The 19522-nt window shown below is 46.0% G+C and overlaps 2 protein-coding genes across 3 annotated transcripts in view; one reads left to right on the forward strand and one right to left on the reverse strand.

Annotated features, from left to right (window-relative positions):
- ALX4 (ALX homeobox 4) overlaps window positions 1-6615 on the forward strand; it is a 44205-nt gene extending 37590 nt beyond the window's left edge. Inside the window, exon 4 of the mRNA XM_064452295.1 lies at window positions 1423-6615. Within this exon, the coding sequence (XP_064308365.1) occupies window positions 1423-1746 (324 nt within the window). The 3' untranslated portion in view covers window positions 1747-6615. The remainder of the gene's footprint in view (window positions 1-1422) is intronic.
- Window positions 6616-12040: 5425 nt separating this feature from the next.
- The window catches only part of EXT2 (exostosin glycosyltransferase 2), a 78548-nt gene continuing 71066 nt past the window's right edge, over window positions 12041-19522 (reverse strand). The window contains exons 13-14 of one of the 2 annotated variants that reach the window (XM_064452297.1): window positions 15632-15720; window positions 14741-14829 (exon numbers count right to left, since the gene is read on the reverse strand). In XM_064452297.1, coding sequence (XP_064308367.1) covers window positions 15633-15720 — 88 coding nt within the window. In that variant the 3' untranslated portion in view covers window positions 14741-14829; window position 15632. Of the gene's footprint in view, window positions 14830-15631; window positions 15721-19522 lie in introns of both variants that reach the window. The other variant, XM_064452296.1, reaches the window with a different exon arrangement.

Raw genomic sequence — 19522 nt, forward strand, 5'->3', positions numbered from 1 at the left:
GGGAAACCTGTCACCACAGTAGCCTCCTAAGCAATGAGCCAGCCCCCGTTTCACAATACTGCCTTCAGATGCTGCCAGGGCGGATGGGCGTTTGATAGCTCTAGGGCTGGGCTGTGCCCCCGCAAAGCACTCCCTCTATCCTGCTGCCTCCTCTTCCCACCACCCAGAATTTGCTTGAGGGTGCAGTTTTGTAGGCATGATGGTCTGAACCTGCCTTGTCCTCACAGAGCTGCTGGGAATCCTCCTCCCTGATGCCCCAGCTGTCAGCTACCTTCCCAGACAGTGCTGCACCAAAGCTCCCCTGCAGCCAAGCTAAGAGAGTTTGACCTCTTTCTTGCTCGGTGTCTCCCCCGAATTGAACAAAAACCCCTATGAAACAGCTGAGAGATGCCAAAGCAGCTTTTCAAGAAGAGGACACTCTCAGCAGCCTTTTCAGCGCTTCCTTCTTTGTAACTTATACTGCTCCCTCCCACCATAGAGATCAAAAAAATGAAAAGCAATTTGCAGGAGGTAAGAGATCAGAGAGGGCCCAAGGGCGGTGGTGCAGCAGGGCGGTGGGATGAAGGGCCTTTTGGTCTCTTGCTCCAGCCAGCTGCTCACCTCCTCCCCGCTTTCATCCTGCATGCCCACCCCGCCACTCCTGCTGCAGCAGACATACTCCCGCTGGCAAATACTAAGTCTCGCTCTCTCCTTCTGCAATATCATTTAATGAGTGACACTGCAGAAGCCGAGACGGCCACACGAGGTGGCCCCGCAGGGCTCTGCTCTGCAGAAGAGCAGGCAATGCTTCTTCGATGGGCAACAAGCACTGCTGGGGAGAGGGGCAGGAGAGCTGTCTGTGCTGGGGGCTGCAGGCAGCTCAGCTCCGACAGGCACATCCATCTGGTGCAAAAAGACTCTTGCCTAGGCAAAGCCGCCTTGAGCTGGGGCAGGAGGATGGATTGGTGGTCTTGCAGCATCCCTTTCTGCCGATTGCCTCTATAGTCAGTATACACAGAAACACTATGGATGACACCAGGTTTCCTGCACCAACAACTCCAGAAAGTGTTCATGGTTAAAAAAAAAAAAACAACAAAACAAACCAGAAATAGCTGGGAGCGGGGGAACAGACAAACAGAGAGACAACACGGCAGGGAAGGGGCACAGTCCCACTCCCCTGGGAGTTAGTCTCCAGCACTCCCAGACCCTGCCAGGACTGGGGTATGGATTTTGGAGGGGACCTGCTGGTTCTGGGGGGGCTGCTGATGCTGCTGCTGACAGGGGCCAGCATATCGCATCCTGCTGCACTAGCTGCCCCTTGCGCACAGGGCTGCCCTGCAGGGTGGCGGCGGGGGCCAGGGGAAGACACACTCTCTCCCCTCAGGCCTGCTCCTGGCCGCATCCCCCACCAGGCAGCCCTGACGCTTATTTTCGCACCCCCAGATCCAGAACCCTTCCTGGATCGGCAACAACGGCACCGCTTCCCCCGTGCCCGCCTGCGTGGTCCCTTGCGAGACAGTGCCCTCCTGCATGTCCCCCCATGCTCACCCCCACACAGCCGGCAGCGTCTCCGAGTTCCTTGGTGTCTCTGGCCCTGGCAGCCACGTGGGACAGACTCACATGGGTGGCCTCTTTGGCACAGCCGGGATGAGCCCCGGCCTCAATGGCTATGAGCTGAACAGCGAGCCGGACCGCAAGACCTCCAGCATCGCTGCCCTGAGGATGAAAGCGAAGGAGCACAGCGCCGCTATCTCCTGGGCAACATGACAGGGCTACAGCCCAATGCCCGCGAGACATGGAGAGGGCACATGGGGACAGCCAAATAAATCCATCCGCTTGGACGCCGGACAGCAGTTGCCTCCTTGGGGATCTGAATGCAGCACTTTTAGCTACCCTGGTATATAAAGTACATACATTAAAGTAAGCGGAGGGTTTCCAGCATGAACACGGCACCTCCCAGCTCCTGGGATCAGGCTGGTAGAGGGAAGCTGTGAAGCAGCACCTCTTCCAGTGAGATCTGGGTTGGGATGCGTCCCCTCTCACTGCCACCTCCCCAGTAACCTGGGCATTTTTTCTCCCTGCTCCTTTTTCTGACACCAGAGCTGCCTCTCCAAAGACCAAGAGCCTGCTGGCATTGCAGCAGCTTGCCCCATCCTGTCACTCCACACAAGTGCTCCCCCACACCCTCACACTTTTCCCCTCCTGATTTGTTGACGGTGTTGCTCAGATCTGTGCTGCCCTGGGCAGGAGACTGGATGGGGACTCTGGCACCAGCAAAGAGACACCTCTCAGGCTGCTCCCATCCTCTTAGCAGGAGCCACAGCTTCCCACAGCTGACCAGGGAACAGGGCTGGGAAGATACCCAAGGGTAGAAAAAGGGCAACATTACCCCATCTCCTTCTACTCTGCTTCCTCTTCCTCTTGCAGTCTGAGGTGAAGCACAGAGCCTTAGAGGCCTGTGAAGGGAATGTCTCTCTTCCCAATACAGCATGGTGCCACCACACTGGGAATCTTTGCCAGCTCTCTGGTTGCCTGGCTGGAGGTGCACCCCAGCAGATTATAGCTTCCCAGCACGGCTAGCTGGCCCAGGGAGTACCTTGGCTTTGCTTTGCCACAGTCATGGTCAATGTAGAGGCTTATGTGCATGGTGGGGCCGCAAAATGTTTTCTCTGGCTTTCACTGGGTTGGGAATTATTATCCTCAGTTTAGAGACAGCAGCTATGGGAGGGGAGTACTGTTGCTGGGTAAATCCACAGATCCCCAGACTGCTCTGAGAAAGAGCGCAAGTGCTAGCACACAGCTGTGGTTGCATGAGGCCATCGAATTCCTCATACACCTTGTCCTGGGGTCAGATTTGTGCAATGACAGCCTTTCCCTGCAGCCCTTGCCCAGGGCCCCTCTGCACACAGCAGCTGCAGGCATCTCCGTGTGGGGGACAGTGCAGGGAGCAGGCTAGGAAGAGTCCCAAGGCTGCATGAGGTGATGCTGCCTCATCTCCAGCCACCTCAGGTCCTCTTTGCCTTGTAGAGGAAGCAGGAGACACCAGAACTTGCCTGGTTTGTCTGAACCAATACGCATCCCGTGGTTTTCCCCAAAGTGCTCTTACCTGCACATTGCTGTTAAGTAAGAACTTCTTCACAAGGCTGAATCTCTTCCAAGCTTTTCAGTGACCTTGTAGTGCTAGGAATAATTTTGGAACATTCTTTTACCCCACTGAATTATCACCAGGGAAAAGCTGAAGATCATCTGACCATTTTTACCCACACAGCATGGCTGTGCAGGCTCAGCTTGAGCTAGGGCAGCCATCTCCGAGCTTTGCAAGGGAACACCAGGATTTTGCTCCCATAAAAATGTGTGTCACACTGTCCTCCCTCCTCATGCTCAGTGTTAGGGGATCTTGTAGTTCAAGGTCCAGGAATATTTAGTGGTCTTGGAAAGGGCTCCAAATAAGCTACAACCAAATGTCAAGTTTCAGGTTAACAAGGCCTACCAATATTTCTACAGTGCCTAGACTGCCATATGCTACATAAATGATGTACCATTGCTAGATCAAATGTAACATATATTTATTGGAATAAGAAAAGACCAGTAGTACTGTCTCTTTTCTCTCCTCAGAAATGCTAACAGATGCCTGCCTTGGTGCTCATGGGAAACCAGCATGCATTTAAGCACACCATGTGTAAGACCAGGGCCTCTCCCATCACTAACAGCCAGCACTTATGTCCCAGCCTAAACATTCAGCTGAGCCATCAGACATGATGGCTTAGGTGCTAAAAGTGATGCTGATCACTGAACCAGACAGGATCATGCTGACCAGTTGGAGGTGTACATCGCCCCCACCATGCACCCCAGAAGACACTGAGGGTCCTGGGCCACCCAGGAACTGGTGGCAGGAGGCAGTTTCTTCAGCAGATTTTGTGTAGGCAGCTGAGCGTGGTGCTAAGTGCATTTTCCCAGGTACATTGGGGAGCGTGATGCTTCCCATGGTCAGCAGGCAGTCCTGTGAAGGGTTGCTGCCCGAACAGCCCAGTAACGTTACTGACAAGGCAAATTAGCACCAGGCAGAATGGAGGAACGGGCAGTGGGGTAGGCGGGCACATGAGGATGGGCTGGCCATGGCCTGCTGGTACTGAAGGCAGGAGGGCTGTAGCCATTCAAGAGCTTTGCAGCATTCCTGACCGAAGGTAAAGGGTAGCTTTTTCTCACAGACTTCCATCGGGCCAGGATTTCACCCGAGCTGTTTAACAGCCCAGAGGATTTAGTGCTGTACCCCTTGTCTTGTTAGATATAGAGGAGTCTCCTGGCAGCAGACTTGGCATTTACAGAGGCTTGGCCCCTGCTTTCTCTCACCTTAAAATCCACGTGCAAAGCACATGTTGGACTCACTCAATATATTTTAAATGCCACCGCGCATGCCTGGTCCTGAGCCTGCCTCAACGCATCGCTATGCGAGGGGGGATGTGGTTCCCTGGAGTCCTCTGCAGCAGGGCTTCCTTCCCACTGCCTGCCCCTCAAAAGCTTCTGAATGCAGCTATTCAGGCAGTTTTTAAGTTACGTGCATCTGTATTTACACTCATTTTTAAATTAATTTAATTTTTTTAAAAGTAGCTGTTAAATTAAGAAGAAAAACTGTATAAATATATATATATACTTTTATATATATATGTATCTTAATCTAGCCAACCTGCGGCTACTGCGTTTCTTCAGGGTCACAAGGTCCATTCTTGCAATCTCAAGTTACCATGATGATGCCTTTTTTAATTATTAATATTATTAATACCTTTCAACTCTATTTATGACTTTCTTCTCTATTTATTTCTTATTTAGTATTTTACGCCTGTCCATACATTGAGTTGCGATTTCCTGGCTTGCACTTGCCTTCGAAGCTGCAAGCTTCATCCCCAGCCACTGCCAAATGGTCTCATAAGCGCTGGCTGCCCCGACACCCACCATGCTAGTGCCCATGGTGGCAACCTCTGTGGGTGCAGCACCCGGCTAGCTGGGCTCTCTCAGCTTCCCTCTCCTGCCTCATGGAGGTAGCAAAATGTTCCTCCTGAGCAGTCCTGGCCATGCAGCAGGTAGCCTACAAGGGGGCTGCCTTACGTTGCCCATGGTTAGAAACACCAGAGAGATGTCCCAGAGCTTTGAGAGTAGGAGGCAAACGGTGAGAGTAGCACAGGTTCCCAGCACTCGCTTATGGGTGGTCAGGTGCCACGTACTACCAAGTACTCAGAGGCACTTCTCGCCTACAAGCAACAGTTAGTTGTTTGGTAGCAACTGCAAACCAGTGGTGACCTAGGCTTGGGGTTTGCTAGGCCCTCTGGTGTCCAGGCTCTAAGGGCTGCTGTGTCTGAACAAGCTCACGAGGAGTGAGACAGGGGCCAGGTCAGCCCACTGCCAGTGCTGCCGCCTGCCCGCGCTCCTAGCAGGCTCTCCAGCCAGCAGCTGGGCTCCCGCTGCCTCCTCTTGAACATGCTACTTAGTTCGGGTCTCACCGGTGTAGCATCTACCTGGGTACAGCCCACAGGAAAGAGGACCAAGACAGCAAGGTGAAGGAGAACCAGCTGCCTTCTCGTTCAGAGACCACGGCAGCGTGCGAGCAAGCACACGTCCCTGCCAGAGCACACATCCCTGCTGGAATGTGCCTGGCTGGAGCCATGAGCATGGGCAGGGTGTTAGGGGAAGGCCATGCACAGGGACAGCATGTCACACGTAAGGTCACGGAGCTGCAGTGCACATGACTTTACCTGCCCCATCAGCCATGCAGCTGCAGTGCCAACCTAGGCCATGTAGCCAGTGTGCTGCCCGAGTAGGGCTACCAGCTGGGTTTCTCTGGCAGTGGAGGTGCTTGAGGGAGGTGAGGCACATTTTCCTGTTTCCCAGAGTACACCCAGACAGGGCACATGTTGTAAAACACTCTCCAAAGGCAAAAAGGTAGTTCCCTGAAAAATGTTTCAAAAATAATCAAGCAGAGGCAGAGCCCGAGCCCCGTGTTTATTTCACTGCTCTGACTGACACAGCAAAAAGCAAACAGACCAAAGGAGAAATTAAACCCAAATGGGAAAGGGGGGCAGAATTGGATGGAAAGTCGCTGAGCAGCTTCCTGAAAGGAGCTGGGAGGAGGCAATGGAGCGGCCTTGCACCCCCTTAACTCTTTGCTGGTTACACGGTTCCCCACTCCTCCCACATAGCGAGGTAGGTAGGTAGAACTAGGACTTTTATACTACTGATTTTGAAGGACAGTTTTCAATGTATAATAATATATCAGTTTAGGTGTGCAGTGTTTGAAAGAGAGACTGGGAGAAAGAAAGAAAGAAAACAAACCTCAATCAATATTATTGGTTTTTTGTTGTAAAATATTGTAACCTTGTATAAATGCAAACTTTTTTTTTTTTCCTTTAGCTTAACAGCCTGGGGTAGAACATATTAAAAAATAATAAAAAAAACTTTTTAAAAAGTTCAGGAAAAAAAATCATTAAAAATTTTGCCATGTGAGGTTTGTGCCATGCAATGTTCTTGCCTATGCAGCCATGTATTACCAGTTCATTACAGTGGAATATTAAAAAAGAACAAACAGTCTTGCAGCTTGGTTCTTTTTACCTTTTTTGAAGTAAGTTATTGCACTTGCAGCTTTTTTGTGGGGTTTTTTGTGTTTTGTTTTGTTTTTTTGGGGGGGGACACATGGGGAGGGGACTGGTATTTCTGGGCACCAGTTTTTATTTTCCAGTTTTTGAAAGGAGTGATATTGCTGGGAAGTACCCTGCTTCCCAGCTGCCCCAGCCAAGGAGGCACAAACACTGTTGTTGTTTTGGTTTGCAATAAACTCCTTCTCTTCTCTCCTCCCAACTGCAATCTGGCTGGTTTGTTCCCAACTCATGACAGATGAAATGTGATCAGAGGGGCCTCCAAAATCTCATGTTAATTGAAGTTGGCAAAAAATACTAACAGTGCCCTTTTGAACTGCTGACACAGTGCAGAATGGATTAGCCAGGGGTAGATTAACAACAGGTGGCAGCTCACGGGCCCACTGCCTCTCCCCATACAAAGAGATGGTTAACAGTCAGCAGCCAGGCACAGGAACACCCTACCAGCCACCTCCCAGCTAAGGAGGGCCTCTCTGCCTCCAAGGGCATCACCACTAGCCAAGCCAGAGGGCACCGTGGGCACACAGAAAAGAGGAGGATGGTCTCCCTTGCTTCCTGCTCAGAAGCTGCTGCTTCCAGTGGAGCTTAAGCCCTGCAGGGCCCTATGGGTCTCCCAGACCTTCCCAAGCAGTCTGTTACAAGGCTGACACAGGAAGAAGTGACTTGGCAACAAAATGCTGAGGAGCCTCAGCCACCCAAGCTGCCAGTGCTACAGCACCACTGCTTTAACATGGCACAGCCATGCTCAAGGCATCATGGCACGAGGTCTCCTGAAGTCCAGTGAGAAGACACCCAGGCCTGGCAGTGGGGGGACCTTCCCCCCTGCAAGCACTCCTTTTTCCTCTGTTCCCACTGGTCAAGTCCCACTCCTTCCCCTCCCAGCTCCACTTTGGTAGAGACCTCCAAGCCTTACCCACCCTCTTCTCCACTGTGGTTCTGCCAGGTTCCCCAGAGGCGCCTTCCGGCAGTCAGATGCTGCTCACTGGGCTGCAAGGCAGACCAAGGCCTCTGGGCTTAACTTCTCCCCACACCAAGGGGAGGGCTTGTCTCAGCCCCATGGGTTCCCAGTGCATGTCCCTCATCCCATCCCAACATGGGAAAAAATGGGTTCTGGGAGGGCCTTTTCTGCTGCTTTTGCTCCATGAAACTGCTTTTCCTGCTGAGTCCATAGAACCACTGGCACCAGTAAGAGCCCAAGATGCACTTAGATGCTGGGTGAACCAGAACATGCCCTCTGTGTTCTGGCAGAGCTGAGAAGTTGCCCAAGAGCTGCCAATGACCCACCAAGACCTGCAGAGCCCATTCTGGCCTTTCCATCAGTTGGCTGGGAGCATCAGCTCAGTTCAGATGGAGCATGGCTGTTTTCCATCTTGCAAAGAAATGGATAATGCAGGTGCTGTTGCAAGCTTATCCATTCCTCTCACTTGTAGGAGAAAAATTCCTTCCCTCCCCAAGCACTCAAAGCCAGATTCTCCAGATGTTGGCAAAGCTCAAGCTGTTGAGAGCCTAAAGCCAGTTTCAGTAACATCCTAGTTATATGGATTTAAATCAGAAATTGCTCCTGCCCTGAACATTGCCAAAGAGCTAAAAAGTGTCTTTATAAACTCTAGAGAGGGGCAGGACCCACATAGAAATGTGCATTCTTTTTTTGAAGCTGTACTTTCCTACTGGCATTACAGGAGTTGTTTAAAACACATGGTAAAATTTCTCTCTAGGAGGTGTGGCTACAGCACCTAGGTGAACACAGTCCTCTGCTGGCAAATACAACTTTGAGGCAGGGCAAAGTTCAGGCAGCTTTAATGAAAAACAATTTTTTCTTCCTGTAAACTAAACAGATTTGCCTTTTTTCTTCCTCTTTTTAAAAGCAGGTTATTAACCTTTAAGCAGATGGATGTACAATAATCTCATTGGCAAGGGAGGTAACAGCCACGCAAGGTGCATCTACTTACAGCCAGCTGGAGCCCACATGTAAAGGTGTTGCATTTAAGCTGAGACAAACAAGTGTTTATTATTTGTGAAAGGGTCTTCCACTTTCTCTTGCTTTTCAGTTCGTAACTTACTTATGGCGCAAAGACAGATGCTCCAAGTTAGCAATCTGCTCCTTTGCTGCAGCCTTGCTGGATCCTTGCTGGATCTCATTTTACGGTCCTTTCTTCTTCAAACTTTTTCCTCTGCCTATTTGTATGAAGTGTGGCAAAGGGGCTCTTGTTCCCATCAATCTTTGGCTGAAGGCACCCAGCACTAACTGCGCCAAGCACACAGCTGAGACCTGGCCCTCCCTTTGAAAGAAAGGTTTTGCAGAAGGAGGACCTGGAAGTTTTCAAATGGCCAGACCAGCAGGTAAGAAACTGGTTTTCTTCAGTGTACGGCTATACAGACATGCAGAAGGGAACACAGAACCTTTGGCCTGAAACCTCAGGTATTTTTCCAAGGGACTACAGGCTTACCGACTGGACGAGCATGAGATGTTCACACTGGGCACGTAGGTATCCTTAAGTGGCACTTTTCAGTCAGTCCCAAGCTTTGGCTTTTAGTTTTAAAGGTTCCCATTACTGCACAGCATGATGGGGGGCGCCGGAGAGCTAAGCTTCATCCTTAAAAGCACAGCATACAACATCAACCACATCTCATAATCACACATGGAAAACCTAATGCGGGTCTGTATATCCCAACTTCTTCACATTTCATTGGTCAAATGGTCCAGCTGTCACCTTTTTCCAGTCTCCTGCCAACTAAAATTTAGGAAAAATCCAACAGATATGACTTAGTAATTAAATTGATATTTTTCTTCCGACTGTAGAAATAGTTGCAACATGGATTATTTCTTTTTATAGACACCTGGTTCTCCCCTTGCCCATCTTGTTGTCTTCCCCACTGCATACAGTCTGGTACTAAGCACTGATTCAAGTTCATAGACCTAACCATGACCAAGTTGCATTGATCTCAGTCCACAGTTACTGCAGAGTTGTCATGCCTGTCTGGAGTGGGAGCACTTCCTATTTATGCAAGTAAACAGGCATTTCGATGAGTAAAGGAAATCTGAAGAAGAATTACTGGATCCTTTTCCAGATAAATGAAGACAGCAAACAGGCAACCTCGCAGGGAGAACCTTTGAGCTCTGCTGTCTTCAGTCGGAAAACTCTCTGCGTGCTGCTAGCTCCATGCCACCCCACTTAATTGCCTCAATTGTTGCTGTTATCCTTTAATGGGAAACATAACCCTCTTTCAAAGCAACGACAAGAAGCTGCAGACAGGGGAATCCTGAAGATCAGCAGAGGTGGGACTGCCTTACAGCCATTTCCATCAGGCTGAAATTACGCAGAAAGCACCAGGAATGTCTCTAAATGGCTTCAAGCCAGGGCAGGCTGAAGCATGCTGACACTGAAAGTCAAGGCTATTGGTCCTCTGCCTTGGTATTGAGCTACCCAACTCCAAACAAACAACAGTTCTGACAAAGTGTGGTCATTCTGCTAAAACACAGGCTTGGGGTACTGGTGTTCAATCCTGGTTTTACCCACACAACTGCTAAGGCATTGGGTATATATCACAGCTTTTCTCCATTTGCTTACCTGCAGTAACAGCTAAGAGGCTGATCTTAAGCAGGACTGTGAAGCTCAATTTATTGTGCTCAAATGCAGCAGTGGCAAACATCATAGAAAGAACCCACAGAGTTGCACACGCACTCCTGACAGCATGAGATCCAACTGAAGGATCCACGACTCAACAGTAAAGCAAAAGTATTCTAGCTGATTTCTCTGTTTAGCAAATGCCATCTCTCTCTACATATCAAAGCTAACAAGAGGTTTGAAGCGATAACCTGCTTTTGGGCTAACTCTCAGATTCTACAGGAAGATGCAAAGAATACTGTGTTCAGAGCTTTCTGGCAATTTTTGACATAAATGATTTCTTTTGGCCTAAAAATTAAAAAGAAAATATAGATGGACCATTTGCCTAGTATTTGCTCTGCTCTTCCCAACTTTTCAGGACCAGACTGAAGTTCGCAATTGGACCAGTTCACTTACTAGTATATATTTCATCTGACACAACTCTGCAGAATGTTTTTTTATCTTGCTTTAAGTACATGGAGGAGACTATCCATGATTGCAGGAAACACCCGTAGTTTACATTTCAGTTTACAAGAGAACATGCTTAGCAGTAGTCCTAGTAAAATTTAAGCATGCAAGTTTTTAAGAAGAATGATGAAAAAAATTCATACTCTGTCTGATCTTTGGCTAGGGAATTTAAAATCCAATTTCTCATCAGCACTGTCAATTTTAGTTTTTCCTTTCTGTGTTGTGCTGCAATCCTGTTACGACAGCAGCTTCCATGTGGAAGGGCTGGACAGAGACTTCGTTAAGCATTTTGAGATCTCTCCTGACCAAAAGGTGAGAAGTACCCACGGTACCAGAAACCGATTATGGAGGGCATTCATACTAAATCTTGAAGGTGTTTTTTACACTAAAACTGCCCACCTAAATCCATTTTCATGCCTCTCAGTATAGCGTTTTTCCAGAGTGCTCAATACTTGCCAACACAACCTAAAATCAAAATGAGTCAGAAGCACTGAGCATCTCTTAAATCCCACCTCGCAATTATTTTGGTATCTGATCTCCAAGGCCCTTTAGTTTAAAAGGCCTGTGAATTGATAATTGACAGGGGTAAACTAGTTGCTGCAGTAAAGCAGATTTGAACCACACCAACGGAAGAATGATGGGTGACAGGAGCTGGAGATGGCACGAGAGAGTAATTTAGAACATTAGGGCTTGAACTGGCATGTCCTGTAATGAGATAGTGGAGCTGTGAGGAAGAAGAGAGTCAACTCATTGTAGGGAGAGTTGGTGATGCTAAAAATGTGTCCTTAAGACTCACCATGACTAGGAGGACAAGCACTGCAGTGCATCACACCCCTTGCTATGCACAAACTGCAAGGTGCGCATGCACACACACTGCCCTTTTGCAGCACGCTCTGCAGGGACCACACTGCAGCACTTCTGGAATCAAAGAGCTGCCACCACACTGAATTCCACCATCTCAATAACTCAGCCAAATCTCTTTTCTCAAAAGCACAATTCTTCAACATTTGCTGTCTCTCTTCACAAAAAGAGAAGGGATCTGTTCCCTATTTCTCCAAGATAAATGCTACTGTCAAATCTTGGCAGAAAATTAGAGTAACAACTACTCTCTCCAAAAAGGTGACTGGGATGAATTTGTGCAGAGCAAACTTCTACTTCAAAGACAACCATCCAACTCTAGTTATGGGAAAGACAAAATACTGACAGATCTTTCTAAAGTACAGTATGGATATTGAAGTTTAACACAGATATATGTAGAGAAACAGCCTGTCACTACAATTCTCCCTTCTAAATGCATCCATGTTTCCTTGTGCTGTTCCAGAAGAGAAATACAACAAACACTCCTTGGATTTACTTTTTAATGTATTAATATTAACCTTTTTTTGATAAAATATATACAATAATTATCTTAAAGATTGACAACAAACCCATTCTAAACCAGACATACATCTTATCTTTACAGATTTTGCATCAAGAACATCACAATTATAAACGTAGGCTGTTCTACTACTTTTCTTACAGTCAATTGCTCGATTTTCTTCATAGCACATAACAGAGACAAATTATCATCTAAATGAGATGGCTCTGTAAAAACAACTGTAAAACATCAAAGGACACCACACAACTGATACAGGCCACTGGACATTTTGTGGAAGGAGAATCCACTCCAACACTTTGGGATGCAGGCACAAGGACCTGTTGCTGCCTTTTACTGACCTGAGACTACAGATCAGTTTAGGAGGGCTGGATAGGCTGTCTTCACCTAAAAAGATTCCACCAACTATTTGGAATCCTCGATGTCTTTTAAGACTCTGTGCAATAATCCTGGCTTACCGAGAAAGAACCAAGAAATCACAGCATCTTCAGAACTCTGTGCAAGGAAGTTGTTACGAACTCAATTGTACTGCTAAGGCCTGCCAAGATGGTATCAGCCCCAAAAGAACGGAAAAACTGAACTGACTACTACACTGTCACAGGTACCCTTTTAAAGCAACCTCTTCATGGGAAATACGCTGGTATTTTCTGATGCTCAAGCACCAGGACATAAATCAACAGGAAGATTCAGAAAGAAAGTTCATGTGAATGAACCTGAGAGGTTGCAAAAGAGAAGTAGTGAGCAACAAACCTTCCTCTGTCTCGTGATACCCGCTGTGCCGACAGCAGTTGTCACTGCAACAGCTTCCTAGCTCCCCAATACCCCCAACCCACAGCAATTTAGGAATGAAACAGAGACTGCAGCAAAAAACATTTCCTAGTAATTAAATGTTCCCAGAGAATCAGATGATACAGTTTACAGGCACATCCCAGGGGAGTTATGAAGTGAAGCATCCCCTCAGAGCTATTGTTCCAATATGATTTTCATTCACAGCACATCCACTGCATTGGGCAATAAGATAAGTCTTAGTGGGGGTGAGACAAATAGGAGCAGATGTTTCCTGTTTCTAGCCTGACTTTCATTTGGTTTCTGTCATTGCTGCCTATCCAGCTTAGGAGAGGGGGTGAACCATGATGCCTAACACTTGTCCTATTGTTTGGGGTTTGGCAAAATCTGAGGAATGAGGTTGCTCACAGCGTAACAGAAAAACAGCCCATCAAGTAGGATGTCTCTGTAACTGGCAGCAACGGAGGTTGCAAAAGACACTCAAATCACCCACAGTGATATCAGTCAGTTACCAAATCTGGTAACAAACACTTTATCAGTGAAGCTGAAACAGAGATTCCTTTCTCAGCCTAACTAGGGATCATCTTTAACATCGAAGGGCAATTTTATTTCTCATTTTGCTGCACTTAATTTTCTAATCCAAGTTAATTTCAGTACTGGGAAATAATTCTGATGCTTGTGAGAAATGTAAAGATTCTCCAAAAGCCTTCCTAAGCTGTATGTTTCAGTGGCAGCCTGTGGCAATGGGTTCCTTAGTTAAATTACAAGCTAAGACTCCGCACCTTTTCCAACAATGGTAATCTATAGGAGTTTGTAAGTGTGCGTTAATAGTGTTTTGCATGTGCACAAATCCCTGCACATTGAAGCCGTAACTGGGAATTTCTGTAAATTGAAGTGTTTTATGAATCAGTACTAGAACCTGCTGCTTGCCGAAGAGGATTCAGATGTGAAAAGTTTACTTCATAGCTGTTGTTCCAATGTATGGCCACGATGTAAAACTGTACCCTGACTGCTCTGCTTTGATAATGAAAAGCAAAAATAAAGCCTGAAAGGTACATAATTTTTTTTGTACAGTACAACTAATTTTGACACAGAGTCAGAGCCTCTTGCATGGACACAGCAGAAAACCTGAGATTTATGCAGGAAAAAGTGCAGCAATTGGACTTCTGTCCTGCAGGGGTCTGCCTGGAAGGAGACCATCCTCCCAGCTGCTGTGTGTCTCAATTCACATCAAAATAATTTCAGTAAAACAAAATGCTTTGCCCTTTAAACCACACGACAACAGATTTTTCTTGCTGATGATGTAAAAAAATAAACATTTGTCTCATTAGGCAGAAAAAAAAGTGTTTGTTACACAGTTAGTTAGGCCAACAATTAAGCTCAAAAGACAGAGGCCCACCAACCATAGAGGCAGTAAGCTCCTCCCAAAAGAGAGCAGCCTTACAGACAGTTGCTTTGAATGGATGGATGCTTACAAACCAGAGAACTGCAAGACGTTTGATAGAAGAGGTCAGTCATGCCAGTCAGACCACAGAGAGCGAGATTCTGGTTTATTCTTCCAGATGCATAGCCTCCTTTGGAGAAAAGCATGCGTTTGACGTTTCTGGGAGGACCCCTGAATAGATTCAATCCTCTGTTAGCAACAGAGAAGCAGTTGTTCAGCTGTCCATTACATCTTTGTGCAATGTAAAGGGAAGACAACATACCAGAATACAACATTAATTCCCACCTCCCTCAGAGGTAACCCATTCGTGATTTTTTTCTTCAGGGCCTTGTATTCCTCATGGCACCTTACTGGCTGTCCTTTTGATCATTCAGGTTTCTTAGTTGCCTTTACAAGCTGCCAATATTGGGAAAGCTCTTCAGTTTCTCAGGAAAGTCATCTTTGTACAGGACAGGGTCAGCACGGTGCTCCACCACTTTCAGAGGCATGGTCCCAAAGACAGAGGCAAACTTATTGATGCATTCAGATCTGGTGAAAGGGAAAGCAGTGTAATTAAGAACACAAACAAATGGTCTGGCTACCAGCTCCCACACCAACATAACTGGTAGAAACCTTCCCTCTTGCATTTGGAATGACTTCAGCCGTGCTGGCTACTAGTAAATAAAAAGAGAGCCTCACTGCAGAGAGAACTGAAAAGAAACTGGTGTTCTTTGATTTATCCATTTAATCACAGAGACGAGAGCAAGGGGTTGCTGGCAGCAGCACATGTGCACACGGGGGTCAAAGCTTCCCTTCTCCCTCCCCCTAGAATTCCAGTCATTCTTAAAGCAATGTACATGCTGTAAACTAGAACAGATTAACTGCCAACATGTCTCTTAAAGGGCCACTGTTGGGTCAATTTGGCTCATAATGAAGGATTTGAAAAAAACAAGCCTTTGTGAAAATGGAGTTAAAAAATTCTGAGTTTTTTCAGGCTTCTTCAGAAGCTCTATCTTTCCCCACAAAAATAAACATGCCTCAGTGCATAGGCAGCACTGATCGGACTGTAAATTAAAAATTAAGCTAAAATAAAAACTATAAATGAAATTAACTAGTTTATTTTGTCTAAATAAAGAGATATTGAGCAGTAAGGCATCACATTAGCACAAAAAAAGATCAGACCATTGATGACTTTCAGTTTCAATAATCTCAGGTGTCAGTAATACTGTGGAAGGGAACAGCCATGTGCTTCAGAAAACAAGCAGATGTTTATCCTTACATCGCTTTAACTCTTTCACTGAAAGGCATAGTACCTGTGCCAGCAAGGCAGGGAAAACTTAACTCATCTCACCTCAGCCAGTGCTCAGCTTAGCTGTGTACTTTATAAAACAGCTTTTAAGAACTTCAGAGACCAAGAATGGTGACAACAGTCCCCAACACCTAACACGAGACAGCAAAAGAAAACAGGTTACTTTTCTTTTGCCGTTCAAAAAGGAAAACAAAAAAAGAAATGAGTACTTTGACTCAGCTACAGGCTGACATGCTGCAGGCAGTCCCAGAGCAGGTCTCTTGCTCTCCAACCACTGCACCCTCTCCCGACCCCTTCAAAGCATTAGGGGGTCACTATGGCTCCAGGATAATTTTCTGCAACAGACCCGGTCAATCACACCAACTAAGTGTGACAGTTTTGTGATGGGGACTGCTCAACACTGCCCAAACACTCTTTTGAAGTGGATGGGACAGCATGACTGGTTTTCAAAATTAGTTCCTCAGCCTCTGAGCCATCCCACGGCTCCCTCCTTAACTAGCATAAATGACTGGAAAACACAAAGCTCAGGTTGTTAGAGTGCTACATCTCTACATAGCTGTTCCAAGCGACAATGGTCATATTTCAGGCCATTTTCTGGCCTGAGAAAAGTGTCAGAAAATTACTTCATATGGGTGATACTTGAATAAAATATTTATACAGGTAAATGCATATATTTCACCTTCTGCTACCTTCTCATCCCCTCATGTTCCTATCTCCAGATTCAAATCTTTGGACTAGGAAACAAATGAAAAGGAAGTCAGAGCATAAGAAGCAGCTGCATGCAGTGGGAAGCAACCTCTAGACCTTGCACAAGCAGGATTTGCTCCAGGGTAGCACAGATCTGAAACAGCAATGGACCCATCAGTCAGGACTGAAGCAAAGAGACCCAAGTAGCTTTTCAACGTCTGCAATAACAAGGTGAACCATCGGGAGGGTGAGCTTTGGGCCCTGGGCACAGAAAGGTCATGGTAACATGGAGAACAGGAACTGAGTGTTTTCTCCAGAAACACTGAGCAGTTTCTGTTGCCTCCACATGATGCCCAACATGAGATACTTCAAAGACATCTGACTTTCAGATAAGGTCAGACTTCTAAATTGTCTGTTACTTGTGAGAAATGTGGCTAACTGTGATCCAAGCTGTGTGTATTGGAGAAGTCTCGTGGCAGGAAAAGCACAAACTTCACAGGCAAGGAGGCAGATGCACCAGGAGAGGTGCATGTGAGAATTTTGCACAGCTGCTGGCCCTCATGATTTCAGGAATACAAGAATAACTCTAGTCTACTGGTTCAAATCCTGCCTCTGCCAGTAATGACTGAAAGACATTGTAAGGTAACAGCTGCTTGGTGGCCAGTGTGAAATGAATTAGTTATCTCAGCCTGCTGCCCAGTAGGCAGGTGTCCACATCAAATCAGCCACTGTCGCAACCAGAACTAAGTGGCACCCCCAGAGCAAAAGACAAAACTAAATGGAGTGTGGAGACAAAATTGATCTCTTCCCTCCAGAGATTATACTCCCAAATCAAAGATGAGGTCTTATGAGAAAATACCAAGACGGAATCCTTCTACAGCCAAACTTGTTCTGCTGGCAAGACCATTCAAGCATATGAGTACAATATCTTTAACCACCAAGAAGCCACTTCATTGTTAAAGAAATGAAAAACCGAAGAATCGGGGAAAAAAAAAATCAGTACATTCTCATCACTCGGGCTGAATCAGAAAAGTTAGTCCTCGGGAAATATCAAATTCAAAAGACCAGAAACAGGCTTTTTCAGGGGAAAGAAATGTCATACACAAGCCATAGAATGTTTTTGAAGGAAATTTGCCTCTTTCCAAAAATTTCATCTCCTGCACTGAACTATATGACTTGAATTTCAAAGCCATTGCCACTTTTGGACAACATAAACCAGAAAGGATATCTAGAACATTAAACATTCAAAGCTAGATAGCCGAGAGAATGTAACATGTCCTCTTAATATGGATGAAGGTGTTTTTCTTGGCTGTGTCAACAGTTTCGCAAATTTGTACTAACAGAAGCATGTTTGCTTCCAAGAATTATTCTTTTTTTTTTTTTTTCCCTTGCTCTGCTGACAACCTGCAGTTACACTCAACAAGGAATTAAGATTGTGTGAACTCAGAAATTGAAAGCCCCATTGCACTCTGGCAAATGGTGTGAACTTAATGTCTGTTAAGGTCTCTTTTGATCAGTTTCTTCTCCCTTATAACCCAAATATTTTTTGGCAAGTTAACTCTGCATCTGCAGTGTTTGGCCAACTGTTACCTGGTCAGTTTGCCTCTTAAGGGAATGGTTTCCTATCGTGACTCTAACAAACACTTAGGTGTCCTAAATAAGACATTGCTGTCAATATTGCTGCAGAAGCAGCTCAGCCATTTGTTGTATTTACTGTACAGGCAGCTGCCCTCTAGGCTGCATTTTACAGAGCTCTCCATTTTTGAGAGCCAGATGCAAAGATCCTAAAGGCAGGAAACTTGTTGCTACTTAAACAGCACCTGTAAATACAGGGATGATGAGATCTTCCTACAGTTTTATCTGTGACCTGATGTAAAGGCTAACCTAGGGCAAGAAACGGACTCTTCATTCAAAGCTTTCTCTAGTTAATGTATTTTAATGATGGAGCTTGATAACCCTGGGGACTGAGGTCTTTTATTTATCTCTGAGAAATTACACAGCAGGAAGAATAGCAGTGTTGGTTTTGCCATGATTCGCTGTAAATATTCTTCAGTATTGGTCAAAAAAAAAAATCTCTTAATAAGAGACAGAGTTCACCTGTACCATCTTTCCTTTGTCTCTGCTGAGAGTGTCAAAAGGCCCAACAAAACTGGTTAGTTACATGTCTCTCCTGGACCGATCTCCACAACTGACTTATCCAACCTTTTACACTTACAAAACAACCATCAGGCAGTCGCTGGGCATCTCTCTGCTATTTCTGAACCAGAATCCGAACACTAAATGTCGTGCATGCCCATGACAACCCTCATAAACTGTTTGTTTCACAAACAGGAGGTTCATCTCTGGATATCCGGCAAGTAATTAGCTCAGACTACCTGCTCGCTATTTCTGAATGCTAAAAAACAAGGAGTCGGGCGCTTCGGGAAGCTGCAAGTGAAGCTGATAATGAGTCTTTGCCTGATACCCTGGGTATTGTTTGCGGTACCCAACACTGTAAAGTTATCTGTACAAAGTTATTCCTTTATAATATGATAAGGATTCCCTGACGCATGAACTTTTTACCATTCAGCTTCTCTCCTAACCCTGAAAATAGCTATTGTGTGTCTATATATATCTGAGCCATAAGAGCCTTACTCACTGCTAAGTTAGGAATATTTGCTCTAGGAGTTGCTGTCATTTATTATCCACTTAAAATGAATAGCTAGCTTAGAAGATTCATAAAAAAGAAACGCTTTCAGATTTTTCAAATATCTCCCTCATATTGAAGGTAGACAACAACAACACAGGGCAAGAAGGTATTAGGTGTAGCATGAAGCCTGAGTACACCAAAACTGTATATCCCCCCAGATCTTCTCCTGCACCCAGACTCTATCCCAGCACGTACTCCTTTGGCTGGGCAAGTAAAAGTATGTGGATTTGCAGTCAATCTAACATTTCCCACAACCCAGCTATCTCCACTGTTGAAAACTACAGAGAAGCAAAGCAAGAGTTTAAACATGTTCTCAATAAACTGTCAATGATACTTTACTCTGAGGATACAAAAATTGCTATAGACATGGAAACATGACCTTTACCCTGCATCATAATGTACTTTGGAGCAAAAAGCACTTTTTCATCTTCTGATTTTATAGAGTGTACCTTAACGAGAAACTAGTTCATGACCAAAATTCCTATGTGGTGTTGTAATGCTACTAGTGTGATCACAGGAAAGCTCAATTGGCTTCAGGTAGTCCATCTTGTAAGCCA

The sequence above is a fragment of the Phalacrocorax carbo genome, chromosome 5, assembly GCF_963921805.1.
Source record: "Phalacrocorax carbo chromosome 5, bPhaCar2.1, whole genome shotgun sequence".
NCBI classification, from domain to species: Eukaryota; Metazoa; Chordata; class Aves; order Suliformes; family Phalacrocoracidae; genus Phalacrocorax; species Phalacrocorax carbo.